Source organism: Taudactylus pleione, unplaced genomic scaffold, assembly GCF_031769625.1.
Source record: "Taudactylus pleione unplaced genomic scaffold, aTauple2 ptg000740l, whole genome shotgun sequence".
Lineage (NCBI taxonomy): Eukaryota > Metazoa > Chordata > Amphibia > Anura > Myobatrachidae > Taudactylus > Taudactylus pleione.
Genome location: NW_028285142.1, coordinates 269,653 through 287,875, shown reverse-complemented (window position 1 = coordinate 287,875; position 18,223 = coordinate 269,653). Strand labels below are relative to the sequence as shown.

General features: G+C 49.6%; 1 protein-coding gene across 2 annotated transcripts in view; it reads left to right on the top strand.

Annotated features, from left to right (window-relative positions):
* The window catches only part of PIK3CD (phosphatidylinositol-4,5-bisphosphate 3-kinase catalytic subunit delta), a 75,583-nt gene extending 60,323 nt beyond the window's left edge, over nt 1-15,260 (top strand). For both annotated transcript variants that reach the window (XM_088457160.1, XM_088457159.1), the window contains exons 16-23: nt 2,746-2,924; nt 5,267-5,376; nt 5,451-5,529; nt 5,752-5,919; nt 7,784-7,907; nt 8,953-9,098; nt 10,114-10,246; nt 14,265-15,260. In XM_088457160.1, coding sequence (XP_088313286.1) covers nt 2,746-2,924; nt 5,267-5,376; nt 5,451-5,529; nt 5,752-5,919; nt 7,784-7,907; nt 8,953-9,098; nt 10,114-10,246; nt 14,265-14,402 — 1,077 coding nt within the window. In that variant the 3' untranslated portion in view covers nt 14,403-15,260. The remainder of the gene's footprint in view (nt 1-2,745; nt 2,925-5,266; nt 5,377-5,450; nt 5,530-5,751; nt 5,920-7,783; nt 7,908-8,952; nt 9,099-10,113; nt 10,247-14,264) is intronic.
* Nucleotides 15,261-18,223: the final 2,963 nt, after the last annotated feature.

Genomic DNA, 18,223 nt, shown 5'->3' with positions numbered 1-18,223 from the left:
ATCACCCTCCAACCATTGGTGGAAGACCACGAGCTGGTGGTGGCAGCATTATAGTCTGGGGGATGTTTTCATGGCGTTCTCTGGGCCCACTCCTCCATGGGGAAGGCGCCCTCAGCCAAAGTGGTTATGAATCCATCCTTGCAGAGCACGTACCCCCATACATGCTGATAGTCTTCCCTGAGGTGGATGGGATCTTCCAGCAAGACAATGACAAGTCACACGGCTAGAGGTGTCTGACAGTGGGAGAAGGAGCACGACCCAGACTTCCGACTACTTCCCTGGCCCCTAATTCCCTAAACATGAACACGATTGAGCATCTGTGAGACGACCGCGATCGTTGTGTTTGCTCTGTGGATACTCCACCACGCACCCTCCAGCCGCTGTGGGAGGCACTGCAGTCAGCATGGCTCCAGATACCTGTATATCACACACCACTACATGCTCTTAAAGGTATATTTACCAAACAGAACACAGAGTCCCCCTTCATAATTGTTGGTAAAAATGAAATCTTACATGATACAGCACTCGTGCCCCATGCCCCATCACAATGTGACTCCAGTATGTTATGTTGAATTGACTCTTTGCTCCACGCAATACTCTCACCGACACTCTACATGTGTAGCGTCCCCCTAGTGCGCCCGGAGAATCAATTGGATTTTCATTACGTACTGTTTAATACTCTTACCCCCCCCCCTCTCTTATGTTGGGGTGGGGGGCAGCAGACCTTTTTGCCCCTGTAGTGTAAACAAATTCCTCCTTGGTTGGAAGGGGCTGAGACGGCTACGCCATATCTCCGGCCTTTCCCTCGTCCCTCTGTGGTTGTCTTCTCCGCGCAGTTGGCGCTGATCCCTTTACAGCATTTATGAGACTGTAGCCGTCCATTTATCACAGGCCAATGACTTTGTCCAGGTGGTATAATGGGTACATCCCTCAATCAAGCACTACAATAAAATGTGCAATTTGTTGTATTTAAAAGGAAAAATAAAATACAATTTTGTAAGTGGTGGTGGTGACCTGACCTGCCCTGCCCCCTGGTGGTGACCTGACCTGCCCTGCCCCCTGGTGGTGACCTGCCCTGCCCCCTGGTGGTGACCTGACCTGCCCTGCCCCCTGGTGGTGACCTGACCTGCCCTGCCCCCTGGTGGTGACCTGACCTGCCCTGCCCCCTGGTGGTGACCTGACCTGCCCTGCCCCCTGGTGGTGACCTGACCTGCCCTGCCCCCTGGTGGTGACCTGACCTGCCCTGCCCCCTGGTGGTGACCTGACCTGCCCTGCCCCCTGGTGGTGACCTGACCTGCCCTGCCCCCTGGTGGTGACCTGACCTGCCCTGCCCCCTGGTGGTGACCTGACCTGCCCTGCCCCCTGGTGGTGACCTGACCTGCCCTGCCCCCTGGTGGTGACCTGACCTGCCCTGCCCCCTGGTGGTGACCTGCCCTGCCCCCTGGTGGTGACCTGCCCTGCCCTGCCCCCTGGTGGTGACCTGCCCTGCCCTGCCCCCTGGTGGTGACCTGCCCTGCCCTGCCCCCTGGTGGTGACCTGCCCTGCCCGCTGGTGGTGACCTGCCCTGCCCTGCCCCCTGGTGGTGACCTGCCCTGCCCTGCCCCCTGGTGGTGACCTGACCTGCCCTGCCCTGCCCCCTGGTGGTGACCTGACCTGCCCTGCCCTGCCCCCTGGTGGTGACCTGACCTGCCCTGCCCCCTGGTGGTGACCTGACCTGCCCTGCCCCCTGGTGGTGACCTGACCTGACCTGCCCCCTGGTGGTGACCTGACCTGACCTGCCCTGCCCCCTGGTGGTGACCTGACCTGACCTGCCCTGCCCCCTGGTGGTGACCTGACCTGCCCTGCCCCCTGGTGGTGACCTGACCTGCCCTGCCCCCTGGTGGTGACCTGACCTGCCCTGCCCCCTGGTGGTGACCTGACCTGACCTGCCCCCTGGTGGTGACCTGACCTGACCTGCCCCCTGGTGGTGACCTGACCTGACCTGCCCCCTGGTGGTGACTTGACCTGCCCTGCCCCCTGGTGGTGACTTGCCCTGCCCTGCCCCTTGGTGGTGACTTGCCCTGCCCTGCCCTGCCCCCTGGTGGTGCATTCATTAGGCGATTGCCTGATGTTTGGGCGATTGTCCTTGGTGCAGGAGAAGATCGCGCAGTGCAGCTATCACGTGGCCGGGTATGTGATGTAGCAGCCACGGGGAAGGGCAGTCAATCCATCGTACATTATATGCAGCCAATATACGAAGTTTCAAGGGGTTTTTATGTTCTAGATCAGCGTTTCCATCTCCAGTAGCCCAGTACCACCAGCAGGCCATGTTTTGTGGATTTCTTTAATCATGCACAGGTGAGGTAATCCTTGTTGCTGGGTCAGTAATTATCCCGCCAGCTTCCTCAGGCAGAAATCTTGCAGACATGTCCTGATGGGGGGTACTGTGGATTAGAGGTGAGAACCCTGCGCTCTATATGATATTACTGGTGTCTCTCTGCCCCCTACTGGGCAAGTGCTGGTACTTCAACCCTGTTTTCATTAGAAATGTCATTATTCTCATGTAGAGAGTAACTCCGTTGTTGTCATTGTAGATTATTTCAGGGAATTGGAGGATTGGGCATTTTGTTTAGTGGCTGATATTTTGGGAAGTGACATATGAAGGGGGGGTGGGGGGTTGTCACAATGAATCATTTATTGGATGCCTCTGTGTGAGTAGAGTTGTTCTCTGTAGTAAATGACCCTTGTATCGTGTGTGTGGTGCAGGGGGACGCTCTATCCAAGTTGAAGGGTCTCAATGACTTTGTGAGGTCCAGTGTCCAGAAGACCAACAAGGCCCAGGCTAAAGAGGCCATGCACATGTGTATAAGGCAGGACACCTACCTGGAGCCCCTGTCCCACCTCTACTCCCCTCTGGACCCCAACCTCATTCTCACAGATGTCTGGTGAGTGCCATAGTGCTGGGATGTGATTGGGAGTAATATGGTACAAACAGCCGACCGTTATACACGCAGGAGCTACAGGGAGGGCGGTGCGGCCTCCGTTATACAGGGCGCGAGGTGCGGCCTCCGTTATACAGGGCGCGAGGTGCGGCCTCCGTTATACAGGGCGCGAGGTGCGGCCTCCGTTATACAGGGCGCGAGGTGCGGCCTCCGTTATACAGGGCGCGAGGTGCGGCCTCCGTTATACAGGGCGCGAGGTGCGGCCTCCGTTATACAGGGCGCGAGGTGCGGCCTCCGTTATACAGGGCGCGAGGTGCGGCCTCCGTTATACAGGGCGCGAGGTGCGGCCTCCGTCCTGTGTCTTAGTTATACAGGGAGCGAGGTGCGGCCTCCGTCCTGTGTCTTAGTTATACAGGGAGCGAGGTGCGGCCTCCGTCCTGTGTCTTAGTTATACAGGGAGCGAGGTGCGGCCTCCGTCCTGTGTCTTAGTTATACAGGGAGCGACGTACGGCCTCCGTTATACAGAGCCAGGTGCGGCCTCCGTCCTGTGTCTTAGTTATACAGGGAGCGAGGTGCGGCCTCCGTCCTGTGTGTCTCTTAGTTATACAGGGAGGGAGGTGCGGCCTCCGTCCTGTGTGTCTCTTAGTTATACAGGGAGGGAGGTGCGGCCTCCGTCCTGTGTGTCTATGTTATACAGAGAGCGAGGTGCGGCCTCCGTTATACAGAGCGAGGTGCGGCCTCCGTCCTGTGTCTTAGTTATACAGGGAGCGAGGTGCTGCCTCCGTCCTGTGTCTTAGTTATACAGGGAGCGAGGTGCGGCCTCCGTCCTGTGTCTTAGTTATACAGGGAGCGAGGTGCGGCCTCCGTCCTGTGTCTTAGTTATACATGGAGCGAGGTGCGGCCTCCGTCCTGTGTCTTAGTTATACAGGGAGCGAGGTGCTGCCTCCGTCCTGTGTCTTAGTTATACATGGAGCGAGGTGCGGCCTCCGTCCTGTGTCTTAGTTATACAGGGAGCGAGGTGCGGCCTCCGTCCTGTGTCTTAGTTATACAGGGAGCGAGGTGCGGCCTGTGTCTGTTATACAGGGAGCGAGGTGCGGCCTCCGTCGTGTTATATTTATATATATATATATATATATATATATATATATATAAATATTACTGTTTATAACCTATATCTAGTGCAGCCCCATTAAACCTAAAACCCCCGACAACCCAATAGTACCCTCATAATAATAATCGCAAAATGTATCCGGTATAGAAATTTGTGCTTTTGGCATTTATAGGCTTATGGTGCATACACCGGGTCAGATAATGGCGCATACACCGGGTCAGATAATGGCGCATACACCGGGTCAGATAATGGCGCATACACACGGTCAGATAATGGCGCATACACACGGTCAGATAATGGCGCATACACAGGGTCAGATAATGGTGCGCACACACGGTCAGATAATGGTGCACACACACGGTCAGATAATGGTGCACACACACGGTCAGATAATGGCGCATACACACGGTCAGATAATGGCGCATACACAGGGTCAGATAATGGCGCATACACAGGGTCAGATAATGGTGCATACACAGGGTCAGATAATGGTGCATACACAGGGTCAGATAATGGTGCATACACACGGTCAGATAATGGTGCATACACACGGTCAGATAATGGTGCATACACACGGTCAGATAATGGTGCATACACAGGGTCAGATAATGGCGCATACACAGGGTCAGATAATGGCGCATACACAGGGTCAGATTTTGCTTCAGATCTGTACAATAATGCGTTAAAAAATTGTTCATATCTGGAGGAAATATCTGCATGTTTGTCAGATGGACGATGAGCGATGCGCGTTCCCGATGGTCAGATAACGATATCTGACATCTGATGTGTTTGCAGATTTGGACAATTCCATTAATTTTAATACAGGCAAAAATCGTTCAGTCGTTCGTCTGACACATCTGACCGTGTGTATGCACCATTAGAGGACAGTTTCTCCTGTAAGGGCAGAACCTCCGGCAGCTTCGCCCCAGCCTCCAACATGGCCGCTCTGCTCCTTCCTGCAATCACTATAGCGCGGTGTAGGGACAGGAGAGGAAAATGATGTTGCCCCGTCAGTTACTCACCAGTAGGGGGAACAGTGTCCCCGGGGTATTAGGTGTGTACATCTCTCTCTCCTCCTGGGAGTACCTTGCAGCATTATATAGCTTACTCTAGGGCTAGGTATATCGGGTCTGTGCTGATTTATACCCACCCCCTGGGCGTTCTGCCCTCAGGCGTTGGATATAGCGTGCGGGCGGCTGATACAGCCAGTGACTGTCGCCCATCTCATTGACAGTGTGGAACTTTGCACTTTTATGGAGTCCAAGATGAAGCCGCTTTGGATCGTGTACAATAACGAGCTGTCGGGTGGGAGCAGAGTCGGGATCATATTTAAGAACGGAGATGGTAAGAGCGGGTTCATGGGGCGATGTAGGAGATCCCTGGGGTAATCCTTACATAATGTCCTCTGTCTTGCGCAGACCTGCGGCAGGACATGCTGACGCTGCAGATGATTACGCTGATGGATGTTCTGTGGAAGAAGGAAGGCCTGGACCTCAGGTAATGTTACGCCAGGCTCGCCCTAGCTCCGGGGGACCATGTTCCTGCACTTTGGGAAAGTTATTACCAACTTCTTATTTTTATAGAAGTGTCATTGAAACTCCTTTTATATGTGGATGGACATGGGGGGTGGGGGATTCGTGGGGATCTGGGGGTAGTGATGGAAGCTGGGAGCAGTTTCTCAGCGTGTAAGTATGTGAATGCCTCTCTCTCTCCTTATAGGGTGACCCCTTATGGCTGCCTATCAACAGGGGATAAGACGGGTCTGATTGAGGTCGTCATGCATTCTGACACCATCGCCAACATCCAACGAAACAAAAGCAACATGGCGGCTACCGCGGCCTTCAATAAAGACGCCCTTCTGAACTGGTTAAAGAGCAAGAATCCAGGGTGCGTTACAGGAGTAGCTTTCAAGACTGATCATTTACCGATGGTGCTGACGCCTTGCGCTGGGATAAATGATCTTCTGCGTCTGATATAGCGACTATCGCGACACCACTGGCTAAGGCCAGGCCGAAACCAATACTACAGGAATTTTATTTTGTAATCTCCATTTAATATGTTATATTTAATTGATGGTCCAGAACCCTCTTCGTGTTTATCAAAATGTCTAGGAGAGAAGTACGGGGCCAATCGCCACGTTTGTTAGTAACACAGGATTATTATAGCAATAATTCTAATACCTCTAGTGGAGCGCTCAGTGTGTACCCCCCACCTTCAGAGAAATATCCGCAGGGTCCATTAGAGCAGAGGGTCTCAAACTCAGTCCCCAGGACCTCACACAGGTCACATTTCCCAGGTCACCCAGCAGGAGCACAGGTGTAGTCATTACTCACTGACACATTTCCCAGATGACCCAGCAGGAGCACAGGTGTATTCATTACTCACTGACACATTTCCCAGGTCACTCAGCAGGTGCACAGGTGTAATTATTACTCACCGACACATTTCCCAGGTCACCCAGCAGGAGCACAGGTGTAATCATTACTCACTGACACATTCCCCAGGTCACCCACCAGGTGCACAGGTGTATTCATTACTCACTGACACATTTCCCAGTTCACCCAGCAGGAGCACAGGAGTAATCATTCCTCACTGACACATTTCCCAGGTCACCCAGCAGGTACACAGGTGTATTCATTACTCACTGACACATTTCCCAGGTCACCCAGCAGGTGCACAGGTGTAGTCATTACTCACTGACACATCTCCCAGGTCACCCAGCAGGTGCACAGGTGTATTCATTACTCACTGACACATTTCCCAGGTCACCCAGCAGGTGCACAGGTGTAATCATTACTCACTGACACATTTCCCAGGTCACCCAGCAGGTTCACAGATGTATTCATTACTCACCGACACATTTCCCAGGTCACCCAGCAGGAGCACAGGTGTATTCATTACTCACTGACACATTTCCCAGGTCACCCAGCAGGTGCACAGGTGTAGTCATTACTCACTGACACATTTCCCAGGTCACACAGCAGGTGCACAGGTGTACTCATTACTCACTGACACATTTCCCAGGTCACCCAGCAGGTGCACAGGTGTATTCATTACTCACTGACACATTTCCCAGGTCACCCAGCAGGTGCACAGGTGTATTCATTACTCACTGACACATTTCCCAGGTCACCCAGCAGGTGCACAGGTGTAGTCATTACTCACTGACACGTTTCCCAGGTCACCCAGCAGGTGCACAGGTGTAGTCATTACTCACTGACACATTTCCCAGGTCACACAGCAGGTGCACAGGTGTATTCATTACTCACTGACACGTTTCCCAGGTCACCCAGCAGGTACACCGGTGTATTCATTACACACTGACACATTTCCCAGGTCACCCAGCAGGTACACAGGTGTAGTCATTACTCACTGACACATTTCCCAGGTCACCCAGCAGGTACACAGGTGTAGTCATTACTCACTGACACATTCCCAGGTCACCCAGCAGGTGCACAGGTGTACTCATTACTCACTGACACATTTCCTAGGTCACCCAGCAGGTACACAGGTGTATTCATTACTCACTGACACATTTCCTAGGTCACCCAGCAGGTGCACAGGTGTATTCATTACTCACTGACACGGTTTAAAAGATGCACAGGTGGAGCTAATTATCTCACTTGTGATTCTGTGAGGAGACCTGGAATTATGCACCATGTGGGGTCCTGAGGACCGAGTTTGAGAGCCTGTGCGTTAGAGGTTCCCCCATTGTTATCTCTGAGAGTCTCTTTTTCACCTTGTATAATAGGGAAGCTCTGGAACGCGCTATTGAGGAGTTCACTCTGTCTTGCGCTGGCTACTGTGTAGCGACATATGTCCTGGGCATCGGAGATCGTCACAGCGACAATATCATGATACGTGAAACCGGCCAGGTGGGTGATCCCTACTGATGTCATTTGTTACAGGATACAGGACTACTAATGCCAGAATTATTACAATGCATTTCCATTAGGTGACTGTGTTTGCCCCAGCAGGGCTGCGGGGATATTTAGGGGTGGGGGAGAAGCTGGTGTCAATAAGTATTTACCTTTAAAATAGCGGCCCTTTTCTATGGAAGCGGTTCCTGCCTGTAAGATGGCGAGTCGTTTTCACGATTGGCTTTCTGGGCCCAACGTACCTGAAGCAGCTTCTGATCCCTTACTGCCCCACTCGATTACTGCGATCCGTTGACGAAGGATTAATAACAGTACCGAGAATCTCCCGGAATTTATCTGGGGGTCGAGCTTTCAGCTTTGTGTCTCTGACTCTCTGGAACTCGCTTCCCCTCACAGTACGAGAGGCCTCCACTCTAGAGTCCTTCAAAAATAGACTCTACTGTCCTCACGCATTTCACTAATGTCCCTTGTTCAGCTTATTTTATATTTTGTGCTGTAAAGGCAAATGTAAAGCACTTTGAGTCCTCATTGGGGAAAAAAGTGCTATATAATTATTATTATTATTGCGGATTATAAAAACGTGCAGCGGCTACAGGACTGAACATTTGTGCTGCGCTCCCAGCAATCCGCCAGACCTTGGCTGTCACTATGGCGCTCGGCTGGAGGCAAGGAGTTGCAGTATTATTCTGACCGTCACGCCACGGTATGAAAGGAGATTGTAAGAAAAAATAATAAAATGGAAACTGCCAAGGGACGGCAATGGTGGGCTGTGAAGGCACTAACGTTCGATTTAACAAGATGTCAGGCTTCACCCACTCCTTTCTCACACAGACCATAACTGCCATAGATTCCCATGCGGAATGCCGAGCCAAGGGTTGTGAGGAGCGTGTTAGGACACACTAAAAGCGCGATGTACCGGCTATCATTGTTTGTGCTAGGAGTTAATCTGATATCTTTATTTACTACACACTCAAGCCGTTTCATTGCGAATACAGCCCCTCACCGCCTCCTGATTCTGAAAATAAGTGTTTTCATTTTACAGCTGTTCCACATAGATTTTGGTCACTTCCTCGGTAATTTTAAGACCAAGTTTGGCTTTAACCGAGAACGGGTTCCCTTCATCCTGACGTACGATTTTGTGCACGTTATCCAGCAAGGGAAGACCAACAACAGTGAGAAATTTGAGAGGTGAGAAAAACCCTTTGATACTGAAATGTACCTTGTTCTTCATTACTGATCCAAGACCCTGAGGGGCTTGCTGGGCACCTGCAGATAGCAGCCACGTTCTTTGTTGGGCTGACCTCATCAGACTGTGCCCCTGGGGTAAAGGGGGTGGGGGGAGATAGAGATGAGGTTTGGGGTTGTGGTTGAGTCTTTTAATTTATAGTGGAAGTTATTTTGCAAATTATGGTTTGTTTCCTCACTTAATATTTAAGTATAATTTCCAGTACTGTATCCGTTTTGTGTTTGCTCCCAACTCTTTATAAAGAGACGAGAACCTAAAAGATGACAAGGTTGAGTATGTTGTATAGGACATTTTGTCCTGTACATAATCTGGGGCACCCATATATGAAATCGCATTAATCTGCTAGGAACCTCACCATGACCAGTCTGACCTCATGAACACGAGTCTTGTGCTATCTTAGTAATGTCACTGTAAACTGCACACCCAATGGCTGCCTGTAGGTAACCATTCCGCTGTAAAACCATGCATTATTGCCCTGTGAAACCTACACTAGGAGATTGGACATACCCAATGGCTGCATTTAGGTGACCAGTCTGCCATAAAACCATGCATTACTGCCCTGTGACATTTTAGGCTAGGGGAGTGGACTGTTCTCCCTGTGTTAAATGTACACCTATTTATAACATTTTGGAGTCCGTTGGCTTTAGGAATAAATAGTTGTTACAATCACCATTTTTTTTTCTGTCTATGCTGTTTAAAACTATTTATTTGAACTCTTAAACCGATGTCATATAGTGTTCTGTTACAAGTTGCCTATGGCCTCATAGTGTTTGTGCACATTTCTGGTTGCCCATGGCTTCATAGTGTTGGTGCACATTACAGGTTGCCCATGGCTTCATAGTCTTGGTGCACATTAAAGATTGCCCATGGCTTCATAGTGTTGGTGCACATTACAGGTTGCCCATGGCTTCATAGTGTTGGTACACATTGACATTTTGCATTTTCCTGTCCATACAGGTTCCGGGACTACTGTGAAAAAGCATACACGATCCTTCGATGCCACGGTGCCCTCTTTCTTAACTTGTTTGCACTGATGAAAGCGGCAGGTCTGCCCGAACTCGCCTGTTCTAAGGATATACAATATCTCAAGGTGAAGTACTATTCCCATTGTCTGCATACATCACCGGAAGTCATTTTGTTGCCTATGAACCAAGCCCAGATGGGCATAACCGTTTCTTACTCTCACGCAATGCATCCGATACTGGGTACAAAGTGAAATGAGTAGAAAAAGAAGTATGTGTGTTACATCAGGCCAGTTTGCATCAGGAGATGAGATGGTTATATAAGACATACTTCCTTTATGCTTCATTATTATTTATTATTGACCTTTTTTATAATTGAGAACAAGCACTGTAGTAAAACGGGACAAATCTCTCCAACTGCCGACCCATATCTCTCCTCCCTTTTGCTTCCAAACTCCTTGAGCATATTGTGTACAACCATGGAGTAATTTTCACGAAAACTACTCAAATTGCCCATTAATAAATTTGTGATACTAAAATAATGTGAAAAGGGTGTGAAAAAAGCCGTTTCACATTATTTTAGTAAAAATAATAATAAATATGCCCCTAGGTAAACTCATCAGCTTTTTTGACCTCCAATATCATCTCTCTGCTGATACTCAGATCTACCTCTCCTCCCCTGACCCCTCTCCTCACTTGTACCTCCAACTGCCTCTATCTCCTCCCCTGACCTCTTTCCTCACTCGTATCTCCAACTGTCTCTGCTATCTCCTCCCCTGACCTCTTTCCTCACTCGTATCTCCAACTGTCTCTGCTATCTCCTCCCCTGACCTCTTTCCTCACTCGTATCTCCAACTGTCTCTGCTATCTCCTCCCCTGAACTCTCTCCTCACTCGTATCTCCAACTGCCTCTGCTATCTCCTCCCCTGACCTCTTTCCTCACTTGTATCTCTAACTGTCTCTGCTATCTCCTCCCCTGACCTCTCTCCTCACTAGTATCTCCAACTGTCTCTGCTATCTCCTCCCCTGACCTCTTTCCTCACTCGTATCTCCAACTGTCTCTGCTATCTCCTCCCCTGAACTCTCTCCTCACTCGTATCTCCAACTGCCTCTGCTATCTCCTCCCCTGACCTCTTTCCTCACTTGTATCTCCAACTGCCTCTGCTATCTCCTCCCCTGACCTCTTTCCTCACTTGTATCTCTAACTGTCTCTGCTATCTCCTCCCCTGACCTCTTTCCTCACTCGTAACTCCAACTGTCTATGCTATCTCCTCCCCTGACCTCTCTCCTCACTCGTATCTCCAACTGTCTCTGCTATCTCCTCCCCTGACCTCTCTCCTCACTTGCTTGTCTTTCTTTTTTTTTTTCCTGGATGTCCCAGCATTTTCTTACACTTAACAAGTCTTAAGACTGAACTGATAGTGGGAAGTGAGGTTATGTGGGAAGACTATTTCATGATCTATTGACAGCACAGCTATCTCCTCTAGCCCCAAAGTGCCCTGTCTTGGAGTTATCCTGGACTCCTTCCTCTCCTACACACCACACTTTCAGCACCTCTCACAGTCCTGCCGTTTCCGTCTCAAAATTATTTCCAGGGTGAAACCCTATCTCACCCAGGATGCTATGAAGACCCTCATCCACTGATCTCCAGATTGGACTACTGTAACCTTCTCCTATCTGGCCTCCCCAAATCCAATCCATCTCTTCTCTCTAGTCTGTCCTCAATGCTGCTGCTCGGCTCATCTTCCTCTCCAAACGCTCTACATCTGCCTCCCCTCTCCTACAAGCCCTACACTGGCTCCCCTTCCTCTTCAGAACCCAATTCAAGGTTCTTACACTCACTTACAAAGCCCTGACCCATTCCTCTCTCACTTACATCTCTGACCTCATCTCTCCTCACACTCCTGGCCACTCACTCCGCTCAACAAGTGTACACTGTCTCTCCTGCCTACTGATTACTTGCTCACTACCTCTGGAACTCTCTCCCTATCTGACTCTCCACCTTCCAACTAATCTTCAAACGGGCTCTCAAGACCAACTACTTCATCAAAGCCTTCCAGCTCTCATCCTAACTTGCTGCTCCTTCCTCCCTGTCTACCACATCTGTCACCCCTATCTGTCTGCCCCTACCTTTAGAATGTAAGCTCTCAGGATCAGGGCCCTCTTCCCTCATGTGCTTCTCCTCCCCTTACTCATACTATCGCTTACTCCTCGCGGCGGCGCCTAATACTTGCTTGCTGGCGCCCTGCTGCTTGTGTCAGTGTTATGATCAATAATGCAGCAATGTATATACCATGTCCTGTACTGTATTGTACAGTAAGTCGCTGGTTTCTTGGTCGCTCACTTGTTTATGTACTTTATAAGGTGCTGCAGAACCCTTGTGGCATATAACTATAGGATGATAATAGGGCCCCACGCAGACCTTTGTGCCAAGAAGATGGAGGGGACAGTTCAGGCATTAGGAACCTCGTGCCTCTGTTCCCAGTGAATTGACGTATTCTAACCTATAGCACAATACCTGAACCAATATATGCATGAGAATGTATCCACCAATCGGTGCCTCATGCCTCAGCACTGCCATTAGTCCCTACTGAACAGACTGCTGCTTACTGGTTTGAATTTAATGTCCTAGGTTCTATGTGCACAATGTACCCAGGGCATTACCTATATAGGTGTTTGTGTAAGCAGGAGATACTGTATAGGGATCAGGTGCACAGTGTACCCAGGATATTACCTGTATAGGTGTTTGTGTAAGCAGGAGATACTGTATAGGGATCAGGTGCACAATGTACCCAGGACATTACCTGTATAGGTGTGTGTGTAAGCAGGAGATACTGTATAGGGATCAGGTGCACAATGTACCCAGGGCATTACCTGTATAGGTGTTTGTGCAACCGATCCCTATACAGTAACTCCTGCTTACACAGTGTACCCAGGGCATTACTTGTATAGGTGTGTGTGTAAGCAGCAGATACTGTATAGGGATCAGGTGCACAGTGTACCCAGGGCATTACCTATATAGGTGTTTGTGTAAGCAGCAGATACTGTATAGGGATCAGGTGCACAGTGTACCCAGGGCATTACCTATATAGGTGTTTGTGTAAGCAGCAGATACTGTATAGGGATCAGGTGCACAGTGTACCCAGGGCATTACCTGTATAGATGTTTGTGTAAGCAGCAGATACTGTATAGGGATCAGGTTAGGGATCAGGTGCACAGTGTACCCAGGGCATTACCTATATAGGTGTTTGTGTAAGCAGCAGATACTGTATAGGGATCAGGTGCACAATGTACCCAGGGCATTACCTGTATAGGTGTTTGTGTAAGCAGCAGATACTGTATAGGGATCAGGTGCACAGTGTACCCAGGGCATTACCTGTATAGGTGTTTGTGTAAGCAGGAGATACTGTATAGGGATCAGGTGCACAGTGTACCCAGGATATTACCTGTATAGGTGTGTGTGTAAGCAGGAGATACTGTATTGGGATCAGGTGCACAATGTACCCAGGGCATTACCTGTATAGGTGTTTGTGTAAGCAGGAGATACTGTACAGAGGGGGATTGAGGTGCGCAGTGTACCCAGGGCATTACCTGTATAGGTGTTTGTGTAAGTTGGAGATACTGTATACGGATCAGGTGCACAATGTACCCAGGAGATACTGTATAGGGATCAGGTGCACAGTGTACCCAGGGCATTACCTGTATAGGTGTTTGTGTAAGCAGGAGATACTGTATAGGGATCAGGTGCACAGTGTACCCAGGGCATTACCTGTATAGGTGTTTGTGTAAGCAGCATATACTGTATAGGGATCAGGTGCACAATGTACCCAGGGCATTACCTGTATAGGTGTTTGTGTAAGCAGCATATACTGTATAGGGATCAGGTGCACAGTGTACCCAGGGCATTACCTGTATAGGGGAGATTCAGGTGCACTGTGTGTGTGTGTGTGTGTGTGTGTGTGTGTGTGTGTGTGTGTGTTTCTGTTGTACAAAGTCTCCCCGCACTTCACCGAAAAATTGTCAATTGTGACCTCTGATCTCATTCTATTACGTTTGTACTAATAAAACCTAGAACATGGCTGTTACTTTGTATTTTCAAATGTTCAATTTTGACCTGAACGTAATATTCTCCCTTATTCCCGACAGGATTCCTTAGCACTTGGGAAGAGCGATGAGGACGCGTTGAAGCATTTCCGGGTGAAGTTTAATGAGGCCCTGCGCGAGAGCTGGAAGACCAAAGTGAACTGGTTTGCTCACACTGTATCTAAAGACAACAGGCAGTGAGAGGAAGGAACAGACCGGAGACCGCGTACCGAGCTCAGGCGCGATGGGTCTCATTCCAAGCACTCTAGAGACAGCGTCGGTGAAGACATTCTATTTAAACCTTTCTTGCCGAACATCGTTGCTGGGGCTTTATCGGGCTGTTGGGTTACGCCGTCCGTTTGCCGACACCGAGGTTCTATGATGGGTGGGGAGCAATACATATTGACATCGCAGTAGGTTCAGCAACAGCTTGCAAGGAACAAAATCATGATTTGGAATGATGTGCAATCCAGGGGCCCTTGATCACTGGGGCCCGCTATGTCCTCCACAAGCTTCCAGCTGTCCTGGCATGTGGGCGTCACCCCACCTGTGTACCATCAGCATGTTGGCGGCTGTAGGTTCTCGATGCCATCTGTGCTGTGGTAGATGACCATTGCTGACTCTCTCTTTAAATGATATATAATGGGAGGTTGCAGTCTGTTGGCAACTTACGTGCTGGAGTCCTCTCGCGCAATTGTGAAGGCGCAGTCCTAAGTCGCACATGAGGAGGGGAAACCTCGCGCTGAGTGATGGCTCCAATGTACAAGTCTGTCTGTCCGGAAAGGTCATTCCCAGCTTGTTGTACTGGCGGCTTCGTCTGAGGCTTCCGGGATTCTCGCAGCCCATAAATGGCAGATCTTGCACTGACCCATTACCACAGACTACCTGTAGTTTTCCGCCAGAGTTGGACACAGGAAAGCCTTTAATGTGGCAATAAACCAACTCCCCTTGTAATTATGTTAATAAATGTGTACACTGTTCGTGTTCGGAAAGACGGAATTTTTTGTTTTTATTTCATTTAATATTAAATGTGATCACAATCTTTCCTTGTTCCCTAGAGATGCTGTGTGTGGTTTATATTATTCTGTGTAGTGACGATGTGCTGTAACAGCAGAACATACTGGCTATGCAGGAAACCATTTCACGCACTGGTTATGGCCGCAGCAGCCCCCGAGGGTCGGGGATCCTCTGAATTAAATATCGCTGCGGCCCTAACAGGGGCCCCAGGTACTCTTGTCAGCTTTCACCGCGGTGAGCAGCGAAGGTAAGAGAGAGCAACGGTCCGAGCGTTGTGACGCACTCACATTGACAGAAAAGATCTGTGTATCCATCATTTCTACTTCAGGGTCCATAGGGGGTATACAGGGCTGACCTTGGGATATAGGTTGGGAACCAAATCCGGGCACCACGCAATTAAAGCTTTCTGCTCCCAGGATGCACTGTGTCCACTCTCCCTATAACCCCACCTCCAAGCAAGAGGCACCTCAGTTTAAGTTGGTGCCCGGCCGGAGTCGGGTGAACGTTAGCGCAGGGGGGCTGAATAGCAGCCCCTAAGCTTTTTTTTTTTTTATAGATGTGTGCTAACCGGGAGCTGGTACTTTTAAGAATTTAGAAGTTAGTAGCTCTTCCCCATCTCCCCACAACCCCCCCCCCCCCCCCGAGCCTCAGTCTTAGAAATGTGCTCCTAGGGCATAGTTTAGATTAAAAATAGAAAAGATGGTGCTGATTACAAGCATTGAGGACAGACAGGCAGCCGACTGCCCCTGCCTGTCTGCGACGTGGGAGCTGCCGGGAGGATCCTACTGCAGCTGCTTGCGGCTCACGCTGGGGTCCTCGGCTATGGAGACCACTGTCTCCAGGGTTGACCAGGATGCGCTGCTTGCGGTGCACGTCCGGTGTTCCATTAGCCCCACCGGCAGCTTAGGCAGATACTGTGAGCATCAGTCTGGCACAAAAAAAAGGCGGTGTGTGATAGTAAGGGCGCGTTACAACAGGCGCCATAGGCGGGAGTGCGGAGCCTATCGCTGAGATCTGCTCCTTGCTTCCTCCTGTCCTGGCGCTTCTAAGCACAGACGATTTTGCATTGTAAACATTGCAGATTTTGCTGGACTGCGCTGAGCCTCTTATCAGCGCTAAGTGCCAGTGGCCTGTTTGGTGCCAGACTGGAGGCGGAGCCTAGCTTGGCGGTCATGCTGTTTTTGTGGCCATCGACGCTTTAGCTGCGGGTGGCCATTGACCGTCTACTACATATAGAAAGCCTGCACCAGATCCGGACAGAGGGGCTTATTCTAGTGGCTGATTGCCTAACTTGATACTGTTAACACACAGTGGAGGTTGGGCTGGTCAGGAGAGCAGGAAAACAGCAATTGCTTAATGATATGCCTAAGGTTTTTCTGGCACTCTGAGTATGTGTATATGTATATATTGTGTATATGTGTATGTATCTGTTGTCTGTCGTAATACATGTCTCATGTATGCATGTGAAAACAGTGTATGCAATTATAAATGGCTCCATGGCACTGCCAGGAGCGTTACATAGACGCTCTCTCCTGCCTCTCTGTATGCCAGCTTCAGATTCTAACCTGGTTTCACCACACTTACTGTCACACTTACTGTCGTTTGAGTGGGGTCTATAAGTATCATAGGGGCACTGAGGCGTCCCCAGAGTTAATTACCCACTAAGAACCTAATTTGCTCCCTTACACTGTATAACAAGGTAAGGGGTGTTGGATACGCTGTCCTGTACAGCGTAAGTTAAAACGTGCTCCAATTTTGGGGTCCACGGGTTCAGTATCAAACATCCCCATGCCTATAGGTTCGGTTCGGGGGGGTGTAGCATTGCTGCTCCTATAAAGGTAGGTTCGTTTTCCCTCTGCTCACCAGGTGGCTTCTCAGAACAGGGATGGTGTCTCCAGCTCTAAGGTTTCTAGAGTATTCCAGCCGTAGCTCAAGGGTAGAGTCTCTGGCTAGCACCCCACACAGCCTGGGTTTCAATCCCACCAGGCCAGCAATGCAAGACTCCTAGCACATTAGAACAGCACAGACGGTGTAATGGTTAGCATTACTGCCACACAGCACTGAGGTTGTGGGTTTGATTCCCACTACGGCCCTAACTGTGCAGAGTATATACTCCCTGTGCTTGTGTGGGTTTTCTCCGGGTGCTCCATTTAATACACTGCAGGTGCTACAGGGCTGGTCTATAGTGCCTCAAAAGAGCACTACGCGGTATAGTAGCGTCTTTGGACGTACTCCACTTCCAGTTCCTTAGCCAGTAGTCCGTAACCAGGATTTTATGCAGCTCTCTAAGACAGTCATTCCTAAAAAAAACCTTGTAGTGCCTTAAGCTTATAGGCACAGGCTCTGGTCTAGTATACGATCACTTAATATTTTAATATGTCTGATTATTATCAGTATAATGGACCACATGGGCTGACATTCCGCCTATACCGTGGGGTGAGTATAATCCTAAGGGGTTGTCTTCACTCCAAGAATTTTTAAATATGTAGGATGACAGGAAATTATATAGCAACTTATGGGGAGAAGTATATGCTCCAATAAGTAATACATCCTAAGATTTCCACTGTAGTGGCTGTGGGCTTTAGCCTTGCTGTGGTGGGCTGCTGAGCCAAATAAGTTATTGTAGCCTAAAGAGACTAGACTCTCTCCGAATTGTCTCTTTAGCAGTACAGATAGAAGGTTGGCTGCTTATTTTGATAGGGCTTCAATAGAGGTCTCATCTAATACAGAGGTCTCATCTAATACAGTCCACTAAGGCTTAGAATAATTTCCTTCAACTTTTCAGAGACCTTATTCAGATTGTCCTTCCTGTCTTTTCTGGCCCTAAAAGAGACCGGCACAGTGACGAGTGCCTTAAGTCCCCGCCTGGGGTGCCACGTACACTGATTCGGGACCCGTCCCGAGCTCTGTGACCACCGAATAGGCAGGCAGCAGGCGGAAAAAGGCCCGTGAGTCAGTTCATCTGAAGTTTAAAAGTCTACGTTCACCTGCCAGTGATTTAACTT